We start from the raw sequence: 25,642 nt of genomic DNA, 5'->3' as shown, positions 1-25,642 counted from the left end.
TGACACTAGTGGTTGGGGCATAGAGTTGTATTACTGGGATTTTGAATGACTTGCCTAGGAAACAAACAGAGATCATTCTGTCATTTTGAGATTGCACCCAAGTACTGCATTTCGGATTCTTTTGTTGAATATGAGGGCTAATCCATTTCTTCTAAGGAATTCTTGCCCACAGTAATAGATATAATGGTCATCTGAATCAAATTCATCCATTTCTGTCCTTTTTAGCTCACTGATTCCTAAAATGTCGATGTTCACTCTTGCCATCTCCTGTTTGACTACTTGCAATTCACCTTGATTCATGGACCTGACATTCCAGGTTCCTATGCAGTATTGCTCTTTACAGCAATGGACTTTACTTCCATCACCAGTCACATCCACAACTGGGCGTTGTTTCTGCTTTTGCTCAGACTTTCATTCCTTCTGGAGCTATTTCTCCCGCTCTTCTCCAGTAGCCTATGGGCACACAACCCGGGGAGTTCATTTTTCAGCATCATATCTCTTTTGCCTTTTCATACTGTTCATGGGGTTCTCAGGGCAAGAATACTGAAGATGTTTGCCATTCCCTTCCCCAGTGGACCACATTTTGTTGGAACTCTCCACTATGACCCATCCATCTTGGGTTGCTCTACACAGCATGACTTGCAGTTTCATTAAGTTACACAAAGTTGTGATCCATGTGATCATTTTGGCTAGTTTTCTGTGATTGTGGTTTTCATTCTGTCTGCCCTCTGATGGATGAAGATAAGAGGCTTCTGGAAGCTTCCTGATGGGAGGAACTGGCTGTGGGGAAAACTGGGTCTTGCTCTGGTGAGCAAGGCCAGGCTCAGTAAGTCTTTAACCCAGTTTTCATGCTGATAGTTGGGGCGTGTTCCCTCCCTGTATTTGAGCTGAGTCAAAAGTATGGTAGGGGTAATGGTGACCTCCTCCAAAAGGTCATGCCCTCTTGCTGCGCCTCCCAGAACTGTTGCTGCCAGTGCCCCTGACCCCGAGGCAGGCCACGTCAGCCCAGGCCTCCACCGGAGACTCTCAAACACTCACAGGCAAGAATGGCTCAGTCACTTGTGGGGTCCCTCCTCCTTTTTCCTGAGTCCTGGTGTGCACAGGTTTTGCTTTTGCCTCCAGGAGTCTTGCTTTCCCTAGTCTTGTGGAAGCTCCATAATCAAATCCCACTGACCTTCAAAGTCAGATCCCCGGGAGATTCTCAGTCCCTTTGCAGGATCCCCAGATTGAGAAGTCTGTTTTGGGGCCTAGAACTTTCACAACACAGTGAGAACTTCTTTGACATAATTGTTCTCCATTTTATGGGTCATCTGCCTGACAGCTTTATAGGGGGACTAACGGCGACCTCCTTCAAGAGGACTCATGCCACACACCGCACCTCCCAGGATTGCTGCTGCCAGAGCCCCTGTCCCTATGAAAGGCCACTGCTGACCTGTGCCTCCTCAGGAGACACTCCAGGGCAGGTCTGCTGCTCATTTCCCTGGGTCCTGGTATGCACAAGGTTTTGTTTGTGCCCTCACCCCCCCACCAAGCATCTCTGGTGGGAATGAAATTTGATTTTAAATGTAACTGTGCCCACCCCCCCCCCCCACTGTCTTGTTGCGGCTTTTTCTTTGCCCTTTAATGTGGTGTATATTTTGGGGTGGGTTCCAACGTTCTCCTGTTGATGATTCTTTGGCAACTAGTTGTGATTCTGGTGTTCGCGCAAGAGAAGAGAAGGCACACGTCCTTCTACTCCGCCATTAGTATCATCCTGCTGAAGCAGCTTCTTTGTATTTGGGTGTGGGATAATTTTTTTAGTGGGTTCCAGGTCCTCCTGTCAATGGTTGTTCAGCTAGTTGCAATTTTGTTGTTTTTGCAGGAGGAGAGATGAGTGCATGTCCTTAATAATAAGGTACAAAAGTGAGTTCTCTTGGTTTCAACTCACTTTTGTTGATTTCAGAGATATAAACAATACTAAGTTGTAAAACTTGTAAGCAAATTCATATTTGGGCTTCCCTGGTGGCTCAGATGGTGAAGAATTTGCCTGCAGTGTGGAAGACCTGGGTTCACTCTCTGGGTTGGGAAGATACCCTGGAGAAGGGCATGGCAACCCATGCCAGTATTCTTTCCTGGAGAATCTCCATGGGCAGAGGAGCCTGGTGGGATACAGTCCACGTGGTTGCAAAGAGTTGGACATGACTAAGCACAGCACATTACACAATGTTTCTATGAACACTGAGTAACATTCATTCATACAAATAAAAGCATATATTCATTCAATTATTCAATAAATATTTGTTCACTCAACTTCATAGGACAACAAGCCAGACACAGTCCCTGCCCCTTTGGAGTTTATTGTCTGTGGCATTCCGACAATAAAGGTACAGAAAAATAACTGCATGATGATAGGAGCCATGCTGGAAATAGAAATAATGCTGTAATTGACACTATGAGTAGGCAGGGCCCTTGTTTGAGATAAAATGCTCAGGGAAGGGCTTTCTGCGACATATTTAAGCTTAGGCGTGAAGAGTGAGAAGGAACCAGACATGTGAAGAATCTCAGAAACAGTTAGATATTCAGTTGTGAAAACAAAAGACCAGCTCCTGTGGAAAGGATGACAGAACAGACAGAACAGACAGAAGACCAGGGTGCTTGGACCGTGAATGAGATGAAGCTGGGGGAGGAGGGAGCGCAGATCACCCAGGGCCTTGTAGGCCACTGCAGGTTCACTTGACCCACCTCACAAGCTGAAGCCATCCAGGTATTTTAAGCAGAAGGTGGCAAGACTTGCCTTAAATTTGGTGCTCACTGGGCAGGCCTGTGGGGAAAGGATTGGAAGGTGAGTGGAGGGGAGCCCAGGGACCAGTGAAGAGGGTCCTCGTGTCCGTCTGAGCCTGTTTTTCCTTCTCTACACAAGAACTTCCATGTAATTCTGAAAAGTCGAGTCCCTCCCCAGTGTTTCTGAAATTCCCTCAGAATGGGCTCTGGGCAGTTAGTTCTCCAGTCCTGCGGCACTCAGCTCTGGAGTCCTGCCCTCGGCTTGCTTCCACTGCCTCGGCCCGTGTTGACTCCTCCCCTCCCGGTCACCTCGGGTCTCCCTGATCTGCAGCATCCTGAACACAGACTCTTCTTCGTCAAGTGGGCCCCACCTCCACGCAGATGGCTGAAGAGACGATTATACCACAGAAGTGGAAACAACCGCTTCCATAAGCAGACGGTACAGGAGCCAGTGTACTTTGGCCATCACTGCCTTGGGGACTGTTACTCATCTCTAAGCTTTTCTTTATAAAGATCTTTCGTTTCTCTTCACCAGAGTCCTGGGCCCCCTAACCCTCAGGCAACCAGATGAACACTGAAACCTCCTACTTTTCCTTTGGGCAGAATACTTAGGCTCCCTTGTCTCTCTTTATAAAATTTTACTTTATTGAAGCATAGTTGATTTACAGTGTTGTGCTAGTTTCCGGTATACAGCAGTGATTCCGTTGTTCAGCCGCTAAGTCATGTCTGACTCTTGCAGCCCCGTGGTCTGCAGCCTGCTACGTTCTTCTGTCTATGGGGTTTTCCAGGCAAAAAATACTGGAGTGGGTTGCCATTTCCTTCTCCCAGGAATCTTCCTGACCCAGGGATTGAACCTACATCTCCCACACTGGCAGGCAGATTCTTTACCACTGAGCCACCAGGGAAGCCCAATGCAATTATACATATAGAATAGTTTGATTTGCTAATCCCAAACTCCTAATCCATCCCTCCCCGACCTTATCCTTTGGCAGCCGCAAGTTTGTTCTCTATATTTGTTTCTGTTTTATAGATAAATTTGTGTCATATTTTAGATTTCACATTTACATGATAGCATATGGTATTTGTCTTTCTTACTTCACCTAGTGTAATTATTAGGTCTATCTGTGTTGCTGCCAATAGCATTATTTCATTCTTTTTTATGGTCAGTTATATGCCATATATATATATATATATATACACACACATTAGGCTTATATTGGGCTTCCCTCATAGCTTAGTTGGTAAAGAATCTGCCTGCAGTGCAGGAGACCTGAGTTCAATTCCTGGGTCGGGAGGATGCCCTGGAGAAGGAAATGGCAACCCACTCATTTTCTTTCCTGGAGAATCCCATGGACAGAGGAGCCTGGCGGGCTACATACAGTCCATGGGGTCACAGAGTTGGACATGACTTAGGGACTAAATCACCACCATATTCCATATATATTTCCTTTACTTCACACCCTCTCCAGCATTTGTTATTTGTAGACACTTTAACGATGGCCATTCTGACCAATGTGAGGTGGTACTTCACTACAGTTTTGATTTACTTCTCTCTAGTAATTAGTAATGTTGAGCATCTTTTCATGTGCCTGTTGGCCATTTGCATGTCTTCTTTGGATTAATGTCTATTTAGATCTTCTATCCATTTTTTGATTGGTTTATTTGTTATTGAGCTGTATGAGCTATTTGTATATTTTAGAAATTAAGCCTTGTGGGTCACACCATTGGCACATGTTTTCTCCCAATTCATAGGTTGTCTTTTCATTTTATCTGTGGTTTCCCTTTGCTGTGCAAAAGCTTGTAAGTTTGATTATTTTCTGTTCTGTTTATTTTTGCTTTTATTTCTATTGCATAGAGTCTGTAGGTCTCTTGGTCTTAATCATTGCCCTCTAGACAAAATCCAGGTCTTTGCAGAGCATGTTTTTCCCAGGTGAATTCTGCCATTTCACTGCAAGTCACAACTGCCTTACTTTTAGCTTGTTTTTGAAGTAGCAATTTTTTGCTCTTCTTAAGAGTACAGAATGCACAATTAAACAAAGTATGAAGTCGTATAAGTGATTGCATTAAAAACATTCCAGAACTTAACTCAAAGAGTGCTGTGCTTTTTAACAATGAAAGATAGTCCAAGGACTAATGTCTATTTTGGATATCTTCATAGTTGTTATCAGAACCTCTACTATATTCCTTAGACTATTTTCCACAGTGTAGAGTAAGCATGGGGCTAAATTTAATTTCTGAAACAATCTAAATTAACTTGGAGCCAAAGAATTTGAACATGTATTTTTAGTTGGAATTGAGGTGTTAGTAAAAAGTAATGTCTCTAAAGGGGGGAGTTCTTATTTTCTTTGAAAATAAATGTATAGCATTAGAGGATAGGAGTCCATGAATTTGAATTAGAAAAAAGTTACATCTTTTTCACTAACTTCTATAGAAAATAATATTTTTTATGAATTAACATTCCAGTCATATCAGCAATACTTATGACTGGACAGCACTACCTGTGTCTTTATAAATGTCAGATATGCTTGTATCACATTCTAGTTGTAGTTCTCTCAAAATACAGTGTGTATTCATCACTAAAATTACTGTTAATTATTAGACTCCCTGCTGTGCTGTGCAGGGAGTTGCGTCAGTAGTGTCCGACTCCTTGCGACCCCATGGATTATAGCCCACCAGGCTACTCTGTCCATGGGATTCTCCAGGAAAGAATACTGGAGTGGGTTGCCAGTTCCTTCTCCAGGGGATCTTCCTGGCCCAGGGATCAAACCCCCATCTCTTATGTCTCCTGCCCTGGCAGCGGGTTCTTTTCCACTAGAGCAACCTGGGATGCCAGACTCCTTGCTAGCTCTCATCTAATACACAGAGAAGTATGTTTGTATATCACAAGTATTTTTAACATGTTAATCATTATTTCAATTTAATTTCCTTACTTTGTAATCCTATGAATTTTATTTTAGCTACTTTAAAACTGTTTTGAGAAAGAACCTATAGGCTCCACCAGGCTGCCAAAGGGTCCATGACACAAAAAAAGTCAAGAACTCCTTTCCAAAAGCAGAGTTCCAAAAAAAAGCTTAGTGCAATGGCAAGTTCACTGAAATAAATGTACAGCCTCTCATCATTACTACTCCAAAGTTATTTATGGAGATGTAAATTGTTTGGATATTATTTTACTTTCTAAGCTGATCTTGGTCAGTTACTTAACAGAGTGTTAAGCCTCTAGCTATGGGGATTAAAAAAATTAGTATCTTCCCCATTGGGTTATTGTGAAGATTGATTCATTCAAGGACACTTCGAACAGTGCCTAGTACACGAGTATTCGGTAATTATTATGTTACCCGTGTCACATCTTTTATGTGAAAACAAATTGCACTTTAGGAACTCCCTCATAGCTCCTGTTATTTTCTTTTGGAAGACCCTCACCCCAGCCAAATGGCTCCTATCCAATAATAACCATGGAGGTTTGCTGGACTAAGAACAAAAATGTGGGTCATGAGAGCTTTTCTAAGATGGACAGTTTTATGGATGGCAGTGATCACACAGGCCAGACATTAACTAGAGGGAACATTTCTTTAAAATCAAACCTAGGTCTCATTGACTCTGATATCTGTACATTGTGGGGTTTGGTAACTTAATCTTTGAGCTGTGGTTTCCTTACCTGTAAAACAGAAATAAAAATAACTTTCTCCCCGAGTTGTCTCAGGAATTAACTGAGATGATTAAGACAAAGGTTCCTAAACACAGGCACTTAGAGTGAGTTTGGCAAATATTAGCAGGTTTCCATTTCTGCTTCCCTCTCTCCACTTCTCTCATCAATCTTCTGAATTTGTGGACTTCAATCCTAGGATTTAGCCAAAAAGAAGACAGCACTCAGTCATGTTTGACTCTTGTGATCTCATAAACCATAGCCCACCAGGCTCCTCTATCCATGGGATTCTCCAGGCAAGAATACTGGAGTGGGTTGCCATTTCCTTCTCCAGGGGATCTTCCCAATCCAGGAATTGAACCCATGTCTCCCACATTGCAGGCAGATGCTTTACCAACTGAGCTACGTGGAAAGTTCAGTGTTTAGCCAAGGACCATGATAAACTGCAATTGGCTGGTGGGGGGAGGGGGTAGAAAAACTTCCTAATGCATAGTTTTCTTCTTCTTCACAGAGGCAATTACCCAACCTGGCCATATAAACAAGGATCCAGGTGCAGTGCCTGCCCCAGGAATGACAAATGTTTGGACAATCTCTGCAGTGAGTAAAAGGAACAATCTACTAATAATACAATGTGTTCAAAACTCTTGTAACTTTCTAGAGATCAGTCCTGAATATTCATTGGAATGACCGATGCTGAAGCTGAAACTCCAAAACTTTGGCCACCTGATGTGAAGAACTTATTCATTTGAAAAGACCCTGATGCTGGAAAAGATTCAAGGTGGGAGAAGGAGACGACAGAGGATGAGATGGTTGGATGGTATCATCTACTCAATGGACATGAGTTTGAGTCAACTTCGGGAGTTGGTGATGGACAGGGAAGCCCGGTGTGCTGCAGTCCATGGGGTCACAGAGTCAGATACGACTGAGCAACTGAACTGAAGAATGAAAACATTTGTTTTATCCTAATAGCTCTTTTCAGGAAAAGGGGCATCAGGTAGCAATCAAAGCAATGACTTACTGTCCTAGGAATGAATATATGTTCAAGAGAAATTTAAAGAAGCAAATATCCTTTATAGTTAGCACTAATCAGAACAACAAATGACTGATTATGGGAAATTGTAGACCTAAGATTTGCTAATTTCAGCAATATAAAAATAGTAACAAAGTTAACCAAAAGAATTCTGAATTGTGTTCAGGTAGAATTCTACCTGTCCAAAGCATTGAAGACTTAAATTTTCATCTATAGAACTGAATGAAATAAAAGCTGCAGTGTAGCATTTTTCACTAGTTCAGTTCAGTTCAGTTCAGTCGCTCAGTCATGTCCAACTCTTTGCGACCCCATGAATTACAGCACGCCAGGCCTCCCTGTCCATCACCAACTCCCGGAGTTCACTCAAACTCATGTCCATCGAGTCGATGATGCCATCCAGCCATCTCATCCTCTGTCGTCCCCTTCTCCTCCTGCCCCCAATCCCTCCCAGCATCAGAGTCTTTTCCAATGAGTCAACTCTTCGCATGAGGTGGCCAAAGTACTGCAGTTTCAGCTTTAGCATCATTCCTTCCAAAGAACACCCAGGACTGATCTCCTTTAGAATGGACTGGTTGGATCTCCTTGCAGTCCATGGGACTCTCAAGAGTCTTCTCCAACACCACAGTTCAAAAGCATCAATTCTTCGGTGCTCAGCTTTCCTCACAGTCCAACTCTCACATCCATACATGACCACTGGAAAAACCACAGCCTTGACTAGACGGACCTTTGTTGGCAAAGTAATGTCTCTGCTTTTGAATATGTTATCCAGGTTGGTCATAACTTTCCTTCCAAGGAGTAAGCGTCTTTTAATTTCATGGCTGCAGTCACCATCTGCAGTGATTTTGGAGCCCAGAAAAATAAAGTCTAACACTGTTTCCACTGTTTCCCCATCTATTTCCCATGAAGTGATGGGACCGGATGCTATGGTCTTTGTTTTCTGAATGTTGAGCTTTAAGCCAACTTTTTCACTCTCCTCTTTCACTTTCATCAAGAGGTTTTTTAGTTCCTCTTCACTTTCTGCCATAAGGGTGGTGTCATCTGCATATCTGAGGTTATTGATATTTCTCCCGGCAATCTTGATTCCAGCTTTCACTAGTAAGATGGCATTTAATGAGGAACAGTATAGAAGGTCAATGAAGGTAACTTTCCAAGGATGCTTTACATCACTTTAAAGTATTAATACACAGTTGGCCAAGAGTCCATTTATGTTTTCTGTTCCAGACACATTCCTTTCCATCTTAGTTTTTGTTCACTTTTTGAACGGGTGTGAAACGAAACATCAATCAAGCTATTACAGTTGTGTAAATTCTCTACTACTTTTGTGCTTTTATCTGTAACCAACTGAACCTCTCAGGGCTGCAGGACTGGCGTGGGGTGGTCGAAGCAGAAGAAGGCTGGAATGGACTGAGTTTAACAGCATACATTTTTGTTTGGCCAAAGTGTTCTATTGCTTACATGTCTTCAAAGTCCCTCCTAGGTCTAAAACTATAAAATTCTTTTCAACTGTTTGTTCCCTTCTTCCTGATTTGTATACATAAATTCTCATTTTCACTCCAGCCATATAGCAATACTTGACCACCTTTCTGAGCCAGTTATTTCTCTGCAGTTCAACCATTTTTTCTGAGAATCTGGAACAAGTGCCTGGCACACACTTTACAAATATTACCTACTATCCCCAAGTTCATCCTCCCTCTAATCTCAAATCTTGTTTGCTTTGGTATTCTGGTAGCATCTTTATGCCCAAAGTTTTAGATGTTTTTATGCTCTAACAATCCTCACAATGCTTCTTTAGAATCAGTGATGAGAACAGACAATTATTTTAAATTATGTTGAGTAATTTTACTGTTGCTACTGGTTAACTGTCTTTCCCACTAGACTGAATTCCAAACAGACAGAAGTTATGCCTACCTAATTCACCTTTGTAACCAACCAAAGTGCCTAGTCTGGCTGACCAATTACCACTAATCTGACTGCATTTAAAAAAAAAAATCATTATATTTTGAAAGGCATGCTGTGATTCATGGGGTTGCAGAGTCGGACACGACTGAGCAATATTTTTTAAAATCTAGATAATTAGTAACAACAGCACCAGAACAATAACAAGAAGAAAACTTGTGGACTTTTAGCTTTTGATCTTGGAGATCTAGCTTGAAATGCTCTCTAATCTTGTGGGATAAAATTCAGAAATTTAAGACTGCACTCCAACAATAGTGAAAAACCCCTGGACTCTTAAGAAAGACAAAGGAAAACACAAGCTAACTTGCAGAGGGGTAAGGGTTGGAGGATAAAGGCTTTTATCTATCAGATTCCATCTCTGACAAATTATAGCAAACACTGGAGGAAAAAAAAAACCACTGTGGTCTTCCATATAACTATTCCGTAAATACCAATGGAGGCCAAATTAGGATGGTTTTGCAAAATGCACTGGGAATACCAATGGTACACAAGCTGTTCTGAGCTAGTGCCCGTTGTGGATGGTATCTGTTCCACTACTCAAAAGTTGGATGTTTAACATTTTAAAAATATATATATATGTAAGAAAAAATATAACTAGCACATCACACCTTGATTTCATGGAAGTAAGTGCCAAGAAAAGTTAAAGCAGCTGAAGCTTCGATGGCAGGTCACCACAGACAATGCCCAGTCACAGGTATGACAGCCAGAGATGCTCACAAGCAGGGAGAGATCAGCTCCTTTATGGATTCCACCACAGGGGTCCAGGATCGGCTCCTTTATGGATTCCACCACCGGGGTCCAGGATCGGCTCCTTTGTGGATTCCACCACAGGGGTCCAGGACCAGCTCCTTCGTGGATTCCACCACAGGGGTCCAGGACCGGCTCCTTCGTGGATTCCACCACAGGGGTCCAGGACCGGCTCCTTCGTGGATTCCACCACAGGGGTCCAGGACCAGCTCCTTCGTGGATTCCACCACAGGGGTCCAGGACCGGCTCCTTCGTGGATTCCACCACAGGGGTCCAGCAGCAGCTGGCCTGGAACCAGTGTAGAAAAGGTGTTTAACCATTTATAAAAAGTATAAGAAGGCTATGGCAGATGTGGATTTTTTTCCTCATAACTACTTGGAATGTCAAGTAGTTATGACCTTTGATAGCCAAATGCCCTATTAATGCCCTATTAATAAGTTAATGACAGACTAGAACAGATCAGAGGACACTCTTTACTACTGACTGATTATAGGATGATTCTTCTCAGGGAGAAACTTATTTTCAGGAAAATATTTTAACAAACTGACCACACTGATTACTACTAATACTTATTTTTACTTGCAATGTCTTATTTTTATTACATTTATTTTATCTTATGTAAAATGACTTTCCATTTACAGTAGTGGTATATAAAGTTTTATATAAACAAGATGATTTTAAAATATCAAGTTATTACAGTAAGTACAAAAAAATCTTGAATAATTAACCTTTGAAAATCACTGCAGTAAAGCCAAAGCAACAGTCATTGGTTATAATTAAAAGACTTGGCTCTTAAAAAGAAAAGCCTCACCATTACCTATTCTTTTAATTTTTGTTTTTTCTTCTGATTTTACAGTTAACCCGCAACGAGACAAAGTGACACGTATGTATATAAACCTTAAATTGTTTAAGATCTATGTGAGCTGTGTTACTGCATTATGGGGAACAACATTAACGAGAGTATTTCATGTCTGTTTCACAGGTTACTACTCTACTGTGTTTCCAGACTGGCCGATATTTCCACGTGACAGATACACATCTCTTTTTCTCATAATTCTTTCACCAATCCTAATACTGAGTGTTATAATTATCATTTGGGCCAAGGGCAAATACCCTCATTTATTTACTTTGAAATAATACAATCCAGGGAGGAAAAAAATCCTCATTCAAACACGGTGTTTTGTTTTTGTTTTAGTAACAACTGAGTGTATTTCTGATTTGCAGCAAACCCTTACTCAAAAGAAGAAATAGTTCATCTTCCTAGAATTATAGGATAGACTCATCTTTACGTTCCACTTTTTAAGAAGCAGCACTGTTTCCAAGCTGCCACAGCTGTGACTTGCAGTGAGTAAGCTCTATCCCCCGTACGCCTCAGCTTCTAAATATGTAAAGTGAGAGAGCTAGATTTAGGTGAGTCTGAGAAACTGCACCGGCCCTCACGAGTAAAAACACTCCAATATAACCTGGTGCATGCTGCTCCAACTCTACATATCTGGTTTTCCACTTTCTCTTGGAATTTGATATGGTTTACTACTTCCTCAGACTCAGATTGGAATAGTAGTTAAGGGAATTAATTTAAAAGGCCTTGCTCTTTTGGATTATGAATTAATTTTGGAACAAAATGTAAATGAGATTACATTAGAGCACTTCCTCAAAACCAAATGCTGGGACATGATTATATTTAAAGTCTAAACAACCTTAAAAATTACCCCTAAAATCATGCTTAGGTAAAACCTGCCTGGAATAGATTAGATACAATGCATATAAACACATATATACCACTCTCTAGTATAAAATTTTTCAAAAAACATATGGATGATACAATAATTCATAAAGAACAGTTGTTTATATTAACACTGTAATAAAGCACAAACTCAGAAAAAAGTGATCAGGATAAGGCAACTAATGTTGCCAACTACAGTATTTCAAAATCCTTTACAAAAGGAGATAGCTTAATAAATTTTAGTTCAGAGTTTGTGTTACTTTTTCTTCTTTTTCTTTTCATCTGCTTCCATTTTAAGCTTAACTTCTTCAGCTGTAAGAGCTCCCAGTTTCTTATTCTTTGCTTTCTTAACCTTTTCCTTGAGGGCAGCCACATCAATTTTAGTTTCAGTAGAAGCTAAATAAATTAAAAAAACAATACATGTAATTCTTTACATTTTACCAAATAAAACAAAGATTGCATAAATATGAATAATTTTAGAGTACTATTGTAATTGAAAGGTCATGTTATAAAATACAAAATACCTGCTAAAAGGAAAGTTAGAAATTTCCTCAAACTAGGAGAAAACAAAGTACTTAAACAGACTAGTAAGAATACACATGAAAATGACATTATACTTTAACTATCTGAACCAATTACTGGATTCAACTATGTTGAAATTACATTTTTCAACATAAAATGTTGAAATTTTAAATTGTTTGAAATTATTATTTATATTTGTTTCCATATTCTGGAACTTTACAGTACTCTTTAAAAAACTTAGTTTTCCAAATATTAGTTCAATTAATGATTAATACTATTTCATTTAACAAGATTTTGGTAATAAAGACAATAATCTGAGAGTATCTGGAGGTCCTAACAGAACCAAACCATGTAGCTAACACCAAAAGTTTGAACAAAATAGAGGAAAGCAGCAGCAAAAAATGGCAAATTTTCTTATCATTTAAAGAACAGTATTCAGGACATAAAGAACCACAAGATAAAATGCCATCATACAAACACCCCAGCAACTTGAGAGCAGACTTCAAGTCTCCACTACAATGGAACAGCTACACTTTACCCAGTACTAAACTGAGGTTAAACTACTATTTGAACACCTTGAGAGTACAAAACTGACCGACTCTACAGACTAAAAATTATGATGCTTATGATATTTTTAACTTTTATATAACCAATGATCTAAGAAGTAGAATACAGTATTTTTTAAGTTATTAACACTGATATATATTAAGAAAATAGTAACATTACACCCGGCTTAGACCAATAGGTGATGTACAATACTGGAACTTTATAATACTGGCGACCTCCCTCCCCTCATTATGCCACTGACCACTTCGGAGAGTTACTTTACAGAAGAGTACAAGGATTACTAGTGGAAAAGAAAATGTAGAAGAGAAGGTAGGTCAAAACAAGGCCAGGAATAATGTTTTCTCTGAGTGTCTTTTTAATAGCCTCTGAGTAAGAAAGATATTCCTGCTATTCTGCTGGTGTTTTAGCCCAAGGTCATGAGAAATCCATGTTAACAATACAAGCATCAAGTTCTAAGTCACAGATTATACAAGTAAAGAAAGTATAAATTTGATAAGCTCTTAAGGGGCATGACAGCAGACCTCAGGGATCTTCCCGCTCTATTTCTATAGAGGATTCACTGCTCTGGTTTCTATCTTTCAAAACAAAGAGTCCTTCATTAGCACAGCAGAGATCAGGAAGCGACTGTCAATCTAGGATACTCTCAAATAGGCACTGAAAGTGAAAGTGAAGTCGCTCAGTTGTGTCCGACTCTTTGCGACCCTGTGGACTGTAGCCTACCAGGCTCCTCTCTCCATGGGAATCCCCAGGCAAGAATACTGGAGTGGGTTGCCATTTCCTTCTCCAGGGGATCTTCCCGACGAGCTGGTACTAAATTATGGGTTATCTCAGTCACCTCGTCCCAAGGACTTGTGAGTAATGAAATGCTGAGAGAATTGATGAAAGATGTGGTTATTTCTTAACATGAACTCAGAGATTCAACAAATTCACTATGGGTTTACTTTTCCTCTAACAGACTTCAACATCATAACAAGACTTAGAAAACAGCATTACCTTCCTTAGGTTTCTTTAGGTGAACTGGTTTTTCTTTAGGTGGAATAAAAGCTTTGTTTCTTTCCTCTTGTCTCTTACTAAGAGCTTCTGCTTGTTTAGCCTACATGATTAACAAAGTTTTCAGTTAAGTAAGAATCCAAAGTATCCATGCACTTTGCAATTAATGTTGCAAGCTAGACACAGTCTTACCTTTATTGCTTCCATTTTCTGTCTCTTCTTTTGACTTGCCTTCAAAAAGTATTCACCACTAGCCAATTCTTTATCAATCTGTTGAAATGAGCATTTACAATTACTTCAGAAATCATGTAGATGGGAAGTCAATTCCTAAGAAATTCACAATGACCCTGAGGTAAAGACAGTAGGGTCGAAACTCTTATGTAAGGTAGCGGCCTAAAAAGAAGGAAATGTACTCTAAGCTGACAAGAATATACATACACAAAAGCTCGCAGGTAGGAAAGTAGGTGATGTGTCCGTGGAATACTCGACAGACTGCTTTAGGGGAGGTGGAAGGTCAGTGACTCAGGAAAGTGAGGTAAGATACTTGGGAAGAGTTTGGGACATGAAGAAACATGAATAAGGGAGGTGGGATGTGATTTAGAAATGATTGAAGCTTCCTGAGAAGAGTGAAGAGAGCAAAGTAACACTTTATAAAAGGAACAGAAAAAAGGAGATAAAACCCTGTTGTTGTTGTTGTTTTTTTTAAGTTTCATTTGGTTCATCATACAAAATGAAAAGCAAGAATTGTCAGGATGTAGCGACTTCACTTTCCCTTTTCACTCTCATGCATTGGAGAAGGAAATGGCAACCCACTCCAGTATTCTTGCCTGGAGAATCCCAGGGACGGGGGAGCCTGGTGGGCTGCCGTCTATGGGGTCGCACAGAGTTGGACACGACTGAAGCGACTTAGCAGCATCAGCAGCGACTAAATACTAATTAGAGCAAGTAACAAACTCATTCATTAAATAGTTAACATACAACTGATCTATCCAAGGCAACGCTCTAAACTATTACTACGCTCTCTACAATGACTAACTCTGCCATTTATTTGCTATGTTCAGCTGCTCAGTCGCGTCTGACTCTTTGCAACCCCATGGACTGCAGCACGCCACTCTTCCCTGTCCATCACCAATTCCCGAAGCATGCTCAAACTCATATCCATCAAGTCGGTGACACCATCCCACCATCTCATCCTCTGTCGTCCCCTTCTCCTCCTGCCTCCAGTCTCTCCCAAACAATTCTCAAATTCTCATAGACAATTGAGACAGGTATGATCATCATCCTCATTTTATGTCCGAAGAAACTGGGGGCACAGATGTGTTCAATTATGCTAATTAACATAACCCTAGACATGCAGATGACACCACGCTTATGGGAGAAAGCGAAGAGGAACTGAAGAGCCTCTTGATGAAAGTGAGAGAGAAGTGAAAAATCTGGCTTAAAACTCAACATTCATAAAACTAAGATCATGGCATTCAGTCCCATAACTTCATGGCACATAAATGGGGAAACAGTGACAGACTTGATTTTCTTGGGCTCCAAAATCACTGCAGATGGTGACTGCAGCCATAAAATTAAAAGACGCTTACTCCTTGGGGAAAAAAGCTATGACAAACCTAGACAGCATGTTAAAAAGCAGAAACATTACTTTGTCAACAAAGGTCTGTCTAGTCAAAGCTATGGTTTTTCCAGTAGTCATACATGGATGTGAGAGGTGGACCATAAAGAAAGCTGAGCGCCGAAGAATTGATGCTTTTGAACTGTGCTGTTGGAGAAGACTCTTGAGAGTCCCTTGGACTGCTAGGAGATCCAACCAGTGCATCCTAAAGGAGATCAGTCTTGAATATTCACTGGAAGGACTGATGCTGAAACTGAAGCTCCAATCCTTTGGCCACCTGATGCAAAGCACTGACTCATTGGAAAAGACCCTGATGCTGGGAAAGATTGAAGGCAGGAGGAGAAGGGGATGACAGAGGATGAGATGGTGGGATGGTATCACCGACTCGATGGATATGAGTTTGAGCATGCTTCGGGAATTGGTGATGGACAGGGAAGAGTGGCGTGCTGCAGTCCATGGGGTCGCAGAGAGTCAGACGAGAGTGAGCAACTGAACATAGCAAATAAGTGGCAGAGTTAAGTCAATCGAGACACTGCTGATTCAAGAAGCTTACAGTCAGAGAAGAGGAAGACAAGACAACTAGTGAGTACAGGACAGGGCTACATGGAATACAACAGGTGTTACAGAAGCGTGCTTTAGTACGTGAGTCACTCACTACTTTTCCCCAACTAACACTTTCTTTCTGGCTTCACTTTATTTTCCAATGTAGAGCTCAAGATCCAACACTTACACATTTTTTTTTTTTTTACAATGATGATCATCATTCCTTTTTTACCTCTGACCTTTCATCAAACCTTCCCTGAAAAACTGCAAACACAGGGCTGTGGGGAAGACAAGATAGTATAAAGAAAAAAAGGGTTAAAGGAAAAACTTCAACATACACCCAAGGGAGGGAATAATCAAGAAAGATCCTCCAGCAGACAGGTGAAGAAAGAACTCAAAGAACAAGCAAAGAATGGACTGATGCAGATGGGAAAAAAAATTGTGAGCTAAGAGCAAGCTGAAAGAGTTCTTGCCTGGTAATCTCAAATATTTGAGGGAAAAAAAGGCAACATCATCTACGGGGAGTGGAAGAGTGGCAAAAGAATTAAGAGGACACAAAGCAGCCAGAGAATACTGCTGAAGACCATCTGAGGCTGGACATGTGAGTTTTTAAGGGATATAATCCAAAGATCTGACTTTCTTCAGTTATGTTTAGTAGCCACACTATGGGAAAAGAAGTCAAGTTTTAGGACTGACACAAGTTTCAGGGCTGTTCTGTCAGACAAGTGTGACAGAAAAAGGGAACAGCGACAGGCAAGAGAGAAAAGAAATTATGCCAGAAGAGAGTAAACAGAATGAGAGGCATTCATATCTTAAAAAAAAAAAAAGGCAGATATTAGAAGTTAAGATTTCAAATCCAGAGCAAAATATATAGTACATGACACATGAATGAGGCCAAAGCAGAACTGAAAGCACTGTGGGCTGCGTCACTGACACTTTTTAACCGTGGAACATTCACAGTGGCTACAGGTACAGACACACAACCAACATCAACCACCTTGATGTCACTTTACTCTCACAACATGAAGCTTCCACTCCCCACCTCCATATAGTTAGTTCAAAATAAGTGTATTTACACTTACCTTCAGATTCTTGCATCTCTACACACCCAAACACCCACAGAAATTCCACCTAAAATACCCTTAAAGTTTCTGACAAAATAGATTAAAATGGTTTCCCTCTCATGTAACAAAATTCCACATTTAATACTGACCTGACTTTCTGGCTGTGGTGGTGGGAATGGTGTGTACTCTTTCTTAACAGTTTTCTTCTTTGGTTCCTTGCGTTTATTCACATTTTTGTGCTTGAACTGTGGCAAAAACCTTTCCCAACTTTGTGATCTTAACTCAGAGTCCTTCGCCAGCTCTCGTTTAATCATTAAGGTCTTGGGTCATGGTGATATAACGAACAAAGTAAACACTTTTAATTTTAGAAGTGACATGTTTCTCTACCTAAGACATTATAAACAATGTTCCTATAAATAATAAAATTAAAAGGAACAACTCTTAGCCACTTCAGTAGATTAAATCAATTCTGTAAAGAAAAAGCATATAATCTCAAATATGCATAACTAACCAAGCATCAGAAAACCATTAGAAATTTAGATTAAGAAACAGAATCATTAAAATAGAGATGAAAATAAGACTAAGTTTTTCATTAAAACCCTTGAAATTCAACTTCATTATACAGAGAGAGTGCTTAATTAGTGAAGTTTCCTACAAGCAGGAAGCTTTCAGTAGCACATGAAATACCATTATCATAGAGAAAGAAAAAACTAAAGTTTCTCATGATCAATGAAACCAGTGTTTTCACACTTCCCCCAACTCCACCTGAATTTTATCAACACTGAAATATCACAGGATGCAAAGTATGCATCAGATGCAAGACATGCTCTCTTTAATGTCCCAGTGAAACCCAAAATCATTTTTTTCACCCCAATCTAAGAGTGACTTTTCAAATTCATCAAGTTCAAGGACTGTTTAACAAATACCCATCATAAAACATCATATACCATGGTTATGCCTCCAAGAACAATCACTGAATGTTATGCATACAGGGATATAACATCTCTCTCTCAATGGGCCTATAATTTGAGTGTTAAATTCCAAAACAAGTTTTAATGCAATCTGAATTATTCCAGACTTACAGAAAATGGCAGAATTCTAAAAGATCACACTTTTAAATACAGTCTGTGGGCTCATTAGCCTAAGAAAACTGAACTGGTACCCTCTACAACAAATTCCATGAAGCATATTTTATTTGTATCAGAACTGAATCACTACATTACAGAACCCCCTTCAACAGCTTTCTTTCACACTAACTCCTCAGAGACCTAAGCTTTCAAAGAAGGAACTATAGGACTGGGATAGTGTTGAGTGGGCTGAACTCTACCCAAATAGTTCTGCCTTATCTGTTTTGTATATTAGACTTTCATAAAAGATTTATTTTTAAGAAAAGTTTCTGTAGCTAAAAACATTTTGATAACCACTGTTATGCTAATGAACAAGTGAACACTCACTTTAATATTGTAAATTGGATGAATATTCTTCATAGTGTCCAGGACTACTTTTCGAACCTGAAATTTGCAAAGAAAAATGAATCAGTTATTTATAATGGAGATTTTAGTGAACTAGGTAGAAGAGGATTAATAAATTGCAAAATAACCTATGAACCAGGCAATGGCTACCAAATTAAATATAGTAGTCCCTTCAACTGTTCTGAGTGGCTTCTGGATCTTTCATAATAGTTAACTTCACTTGGATACAATGAAGTCTCTCAATTTTTACTGCTAAAAAGTGATACACAGAATTAACACAACAGTCTGGAGCTGTGTAATTTGGGAAAGAGAGATGGATTTAGAGTTAGAAAATATGTGAGCAAATGCTGGGACTTCATAGGGGAAAGTCACTTAATTTTCCTCCTGACTTCAGCTTTTGAATTCTGTAATACATTTGAAATAAAACCACCTTAAGGATCTGTTGTAAGAATTAAATAATATACTTAGACTCTACAAAACTATGAAATACTCAAAACACCTAAGTTGTTATTGTGCCATAACAACTTATGAGATATTGAGTTATCTTCTAAGATTGAGTTATCTCATGATAACTTACGAGAAATAGGTCCAAAAGTATTATTAAAGGCCCTGAAAAGGAAGTAAGAGCTCACAGCCAGATACACACGACAAAAGCCTCAAAAGGAGCTTACAGAAACAGTATGTGCTCTGCAGATTTTCTCATAACATGTGACAAACTAACATTCATGAAACATTAAATTAACATATTAAAACTCAAAGAAAATACATCTTAAAGCAAGTTTTCTGACCCTGACCTCTACTGGCTGTATCTGTTACTGCAAAGAACAAGATCTGCTCAATTCTCCAATCATTTAAACCCATGTGTTTTCTAATGTTTGCTACAGACTGAGATCTTAAAATACCCACTTAAAACCTGTAGTAGGGGAAGTAATGATGAACAGACCGTCTAATTCAGAAATGAATCTCTCTGTAGTTACCAAAAGTTGGCCATGGTATGTTAAGGTTCAGGAGCGGCTATTCCCTCAAATTACATGAAGAATTTACTAATGAAAATCAAACAAAGCACAATTTTTAAAATTATGAAACAATACATTATGCAATGAGCTATTATAGTATACCCATATTCTTTCATTTATTCTCTGCTAAAACTAATTTAAGAGCGTAAACCTCACCTCTTTCAAGCCACTAAAAGGCCCAATGGCTGAAACCGTGTTTCCCTGAACCATAATGTAACAGTTTGTCAAGAGTTCCAACGCCTGTATCAAAAGAGCACAAAGCTGAATTTCAGTACACCGAAAAACTAACAAGAGAGGAAGACATACTTTTTCACTAATAAAAAGTACCTTCAAGGTAGATCCTTTGGGACCAATAAGCCGTTGTCTTCTTTTTACAAATCTTTCTTTATTTCTTACTAAAGAACCTATTTTAATGATGTCACATGCAACATCATCCTGAAGAATTCGTATTGCCTTTTGGGAAAATAAAGAAAATAGCTCATCAACATTCTTTACTAGTACAAATGTTTTCCGAGCCAAGAGATTTAAGCACAAAAATGAAAACGTTTTAGGGGGGAGGGTGGTGGCGGCAGTAATATATGTTGTCTCTAATGTTGATGCAAATAAAGCAAAGTCTAAATTTAATTCTAAATTTACCTGTTCAAATGAAACACTCCTTGCTAACAGTTTGATTAGGTCTCTGGCCCTAATGATGATATATGGATCAAATGTCTTCTTGGTGGTGCAGACAGTCATGCTGCCCTCAATCAGGTCCAGGGTGGCATTAACATGCTACAAAAAGAGCGAACAGCAGTTATCTGAGAATGAATTCCATTTGAGATGATTACAGAGCCTATCCTAGCTTAACTATTAATTTCTGTGCCATTAAGATATCTCAAAATCCTTTAACTCTCTGCTTGAAGAAGCTGGAAAGTTAATGTAAATAAGGACTACTTGATTACGTTTACATTTCAAAGAGTATAAGAAACTCAGGTAATTAAAAACATTTACAGTTGGCTTTAGGATAATTTACACTTTTTGGAATAAATATTACCTCCAGTCTAAAAAAACACATTAATCAAAATGAGGTCATATTTAAGACTTAAGATAAAAATGTAAAGCTTATAATTTCCCTACCCTGGCTAGATGTTGCTCTAATCTAAAATCTTCTCCCTAGAGTGAAAATAGACTTTCCCTTTCAACTCTCCCTTGGTAGCCCAGCGGTGAAGAATCTGCCCGTCAATACAGGACATGCAAGAGACACAGGTTCCATCTCTGGGGTGGGAAGATCCCCAGGAGAAGGAAATGGCAACTCACTCCAGTATTCTTGCCTGGGAAATCTCATGGACAGAGAAGCCTGGCAGGCTGCAGTCCATGGACACAACGGAGCAACTAAACAACAACAACATTAGCTAAATACAAAGTAAAAACAAACTGTCATAGGTTTAAAAATAAAAGCAATAACTTGAGAATCTATGCATTAACTTTCAAAAGAACCAGACTTTAACAAAGCAAAAAAAATGCTGTTTTCTAACTTGTGAGCATGACCTCAAGAATATTTCAATACAGTGAATGATGAACAACTAAACATAAGGTTAAGTGTCTATCAGTTTACACACACACAGAAACAAATTGGGTCTAATCCCAGATGTAGACAGCTGTAAAATACGGCCTGGTTTGCTAACCACCCTCTTGCCTAGTGGGCACAAATGACTCTAGACCAGTCCCACAGCTGAGAAATAGATTTTCTATCACAACCTAGTGTGTACACAAACACAAAGAGACAAACCAAAAGCTTCATAAAATGATACTTATCCTTACCACATGTGATATATTTTTTTCCTAAGGCTCACTATGGCCATTAAATTGACTTCCTGATTCTCTAAGGGGTCTCAATCCAGTTTGAAAAATCAAATACACTGCTCTAGGAGCATGGCAGGAGCAACAAACAGGAAAGCTGGTCACATCCATCATCTTTCATTTACAATAAGATGTTAAACAATGCCAGGAGCATGCCTCAGCTCAAACCATACAGGTGGATGGCAACCATCACAGCAGAGAGTAGACATTCTGAAATCTGGAGTTTCCAAGTGAGTTTCAGACACCCCTACAAATTTAAATCCCCTGAAAATGTAAAAGCATGTGAATTTTCCCAAGTAATCTTTTATTCACAAAACTAAGAACAAATGAACAGTAAGGATAATGCTTACCTACTCTGTTTAAAATACCAAATGAATCAAATTAAATGCTATGCTAGCACCTTTACATAGAAATCCATCATCACACACTCACTTACTCAAAAGATATAAGCAATAACAATCTCAGAGAAATACATAAAACATGCATACATGTTCATTCAAGGCTTTCTGTACCAATGGCCAGCACTCTTTCAAGTAAGCCTCTCTGTATTTCGGAAACAAAGTTGCAAAACTGCTCTCCTCCAGAAGTCCTCTGGGATTGTCCTCTTTGGAGAAAGCTGGCTCCTTCCAACCATCTGGAACAGTGAGGAGTTCAGATTCATCTACAGAGGAGGAAAAATCTACACATCAGATTTAACTTCTTTTGAAGATTTTTGAACACTTGTATGCATACATGCACAAGTGTCCCAATACTCTCATGCGTTTCCTTCTTCCCTGCTTTTTAAATTATTCAATAGTCCAAGAACATGCCTCTGTCATTATCAACATACTGTATTAGAATTATCTGCAGTGTGTGTTCCAGTTGCATAATAGACAAAGCTCCTTGAGGGCAGGAACTCTACTCCTTGGGTCCACAGTTACTGGCATACAGTGGATTCTCACAAACTTCTACCGCACTACACTATTTTAGAGTTGAGTTTCCAAATACTATTTGGTTTACACTACTATTTTAAATAAAGTAACATTTCAGACTCAACTGAAGTGGAGCCTATGTGTATATATATTTGTATGTGTGTATACATAAAATTTTCAAAAACTGATTCCAGTGTATACTTTCAGTTAATATTCACTACTACAGGGTTTTAGGTTTTCGTAAGAGCTTTCATGTGACTCATCAAAACTATGAAAGGAAGAACTGGTATTATTATTTCCACTCTAGAAAAGATATTCCATTCAAAACGTTAAGTGACTTGTGGAAGGGAATATGAAGCGGCCTCAGTCTAGGTCTCCTCTCATTAAAACAAAATGCCTCCTACGGGCCATAAATTGTCTCCTATATCCCTTATTAAAACTCCTGGTCCTGGATTTAACAACCTCTTAAATCTAACGGCTATATTTTAACTCACTGTTACTCAAAGGTCTGACCCATGGCCTGCAGCACAGGCATAAATTGGGAGTCTGTCAGAAATGCAATTCTTGTGTTCCATCCAGACCTATTAAATGTGAACCTCTGAGATGAAGCCCAGAAATCTGTCTTAATGGTGTCATGAGGAGACTCTTGTGCATACTGAAGTTTAAGAAGCAGGTGTTTACGGTCCATTGTAGCCATCCCAGTCAGATATATTTGCTTTCTGTTTCTTTTACTCACACCCACTTTGTTATTTAGGGCTCAAATCACAGAGAATTAGTCTTCATTTACCATTTACTCCTCAATATCCTGAAAAAAATCCTCAAATTCTGCAATACTGACTACTTAAAATGCGTATCTGGGCTTCCCTCCTAGCTCAGTTGGTAAAGAATATGGCTGCAACCTTGATCCCTGGCATCAGGAAGATGCCCTGGAGAAGGAAATGGCAACCCACTCCAGTATTCTTGCCTGGAGAATCCCATGGACAGAGGAGCCTGGCAGGCTACAGTCCGTGGGGATGGAAGAGTTGGACATGACTTAGTGACTAAATCACCACAAAAACCTATCTGACCAAGATTCTACCAAACAACTCGTTGGTTGCGAATTTTTAAAAGAAAAGAAAAAGAAAAAAACCTGGCGAAGGAGATAGTTTAGTTTCACAATAAAAGAACAATAAATAAACCCCAAACATGTGTAAAGACGTATAATCTCATTAGCAATCAGGATTTGAATTAAAACCACAGTATGATTTCATACTTAACAAAACAACAAATTTAAAATTCAGATAACAGCCAGTGTTAGCGCTCGTACTACTTCTGGAAGTATAAAGTGCCACAGCTTCTTTGGAAAATATTATTATTTGCACATGCTCTACCCTACACTACAAAGATTCCAATCCCATGTAATGTACATAAACAGAGAAACTCCAGAATACATTAACCAGGAGAAATGTATAAAGATGTTTATAATAACAAACAATGGGAAAAATCCAAATGTCCAGCAACATTAAAATGAAAATTTACATTAGCGTGTATTCATACAAGGGAACATCATACAGTAGCGAAAAGAATAAATTACAGCTACAACTATTGCCCTAACTGAATAACAACAAAGTTTAGCCTAAGAAGCAAGACACACAAAAAAACCTACAATCCTTTTTCATTCATGTAAAATTCAAAACCGGACAAAATTAAAACATTTTGGGCATAGGTGCTAAGGATTATGAAGAAAGGAAACAATACTCAACATGATTCAGAATGGTTACTTTAAGTCCCTAAAGTAAAAGAATGATCTGAGAGGTGCACGTAGCGGGTTTTGGAGATATGGTTGGTAATGCTCTAGTCTTAATGCTCTGACGAGCTGCTTTTCACCTGTTGGCGTTATTCTTTAAGCTGTATATGCACCGGCCTCTGCCATACCCTTAATTAAAACAACAAAACACTTTTAATCTCTAATGCCTATAGAATCGAAGTTTGAGGTTTTTAATACTTCCAGTAAGTCTGGCTGAGCAGGCCCCCAGCTATTTCTCTACCACACTGAAGATAATGGATAAAACAAGAGCGCGAGCGCAAAGCAAGAGAGCAATTAAAAAACAACGCAGTTGAAAAAGTAGGCGCTGGGTTGGCTGATAACTTCAGCAACCGGGCAAATAGGAATAACAACAAACGTTCCAAAATTTTTTCAATGGCTGACAAATTGACGCTAAGGGCACGCCGGTTACCTCCTTCCATCACTACAGCTGTCTTAGTCCTTCATTATCACTACCAGTCGTTCACTCATATGCATAACCACCACTTTCTCCCACCTCATTCCTCATTCTGCGAACAATTTCCAAACACCGCCGCGAGTTTAAGGTCCTGAAGCGCCCTCCTCAATTTCTTAATCCTCATATTTTTACAGAACACGCATTCAGCAACATCTCTACTTTGGAAAGCAATAAATTAGGAACACGTGGCTGGCACCATACAGGCCGGTCAGTCCTCAAGTCTGGTCAACAACCCCCCAGATCGGCAATTACAGGTACACAAACTCACAGAAAAAGCCCAAGGCGGCGTTACACTTGCCTAGCCAGCGAAAGCAAAAAAAAAAAAAAAAAAAACCCCAACTCAAAATCCACAAACTCCAGGCTTCGGTTTTTAGACAACCTCACCTCGGTTCTCCGACGTCGGCTTCGGGCTACGAAGCTCACTTTTCCCCGACGCTGTAGTCGGCCCATTCTGCTTAGAGGACGCCATCTTCAAGCTGCTTCCGGTACTACCGGAAGCGAAACCTCCGTAAATCCTCCCGGCTGTAATCCGTGTACTCAAATTGAGTTCCACCGAACTCAGAAGAGGAGCTCTGCGCAGTTTCTGCGCGTGCGCACGCTAGAGCCCGCGTATTTGCATAAACTTCTGCACTACTCCAGCGTAGCGAAAGGAGAGTTGGCGACTGCTTTGACCTGGCGCGGGTAACTACGGAGTTCTACTGCGTGTTGGAAATTAATAGTTTAGCACTGGCAGCAAGTCGGAGAAGGTTTTTATCCTTCGTTTTCTCATGCAGTCAGGGTCTAACGCGAAAAGCAAGACTCCAAGCTTTAGCTAGAGCTTGAATCTCAGTGCTATCACTCCTTCACTCATTCGAGTGAAATATTTATATGACTGTCCAATATGTGTTAGGCGTTGGGAGGTGGTACAGATATGAGAATATATGAGCCTTGACAGCAAGAAGTGACAGTAATAGATACCATTTATTGTGAGACTATTTTGT

The 25,642-nt window shown here is 39.7% G+C and overlaps 2 protein-coding genes across 4 annotated transcripts in view; one reads left to right on the top strand and one right to left on the bottom strand.

The window, feature by feature from the left end:
- Positions 1-11,273, top strand: part of GLIPR1 (GLI pathogenesis related 1) — a 68,431-nt gene extending 57,158 nt beyond the window's left edge. Inside the window, exons 5-7 of one of the 3 annotated variants that reach the window (XM_055587397.1) lie at positions 6,915-7,000; positions 10,993-11,019; positions 11,119-11,273. In XM_055587397.1, the coding sequence (XP_055443372.1) occupies positions 6,915-7,000; positions 10,993-11,019; positions 11,119-11,273 (268 nt within the window). Of the gene's footprint in view, positions 1-6,914; positions 7,001-10,992 lie in introns of all 3 variants that reach the window. The other 2 variants (XM_055587396.1, XM_055587398.1) reach the window with 2 other exon arrangements.
- KRR1 (KRR1 small subunit processome component homolog) lies at positions 10,706-25,204 on the bottom strand. The gene is made up of 10 exons (XM_055587395.1): positions 25,047-25,204; positions 21,979-22,151; positions 20,288-20,422; positions 19,979-20,104; positions 19,808-19,891; positions 18,618-18,674; positions 17,313-17,483; positions 14,131-14,208; positions 13,942-14,041; positions 10,706-12,255 (listed from the first exon to the last, which is right to left on the bottom strand). Exons 1-10 carry the CDS (start codon positions 25,129-25,131, stop codon positions 12,116-12,118), a joined length of 1,149 nt encoding a protein of 382 aa, XP_055443370.1. The 5' UTR covers positions 25,132-25,204; the 3' UTR covers positions 10,706-12,115.
- Between the last annotated feature and the right edge of the window lie 438 nt (positions 25,205-25,642).

Source organism: Bubalus kerabau, chromosome 1, assembly GCF_029407905.1.
Source record: "Bubalus kerabau isolate K-KA32 ecotype Philippines breed swamp buffalo chromosome 1, PCC_UOA_SB_1v2, whole genome shotgun sequence".
In the NCBI taxonomy this organism is placed as follows: domain Eukaryota; kingdom Metazoa; phylum Chordata; class Mammalia; order Artiodactyla; family Bovidae; genus Bubalus; species Bubalus kerabau.
This window is presented reverse-complemented; position numbering and strand designations above follow the sequence as displayed.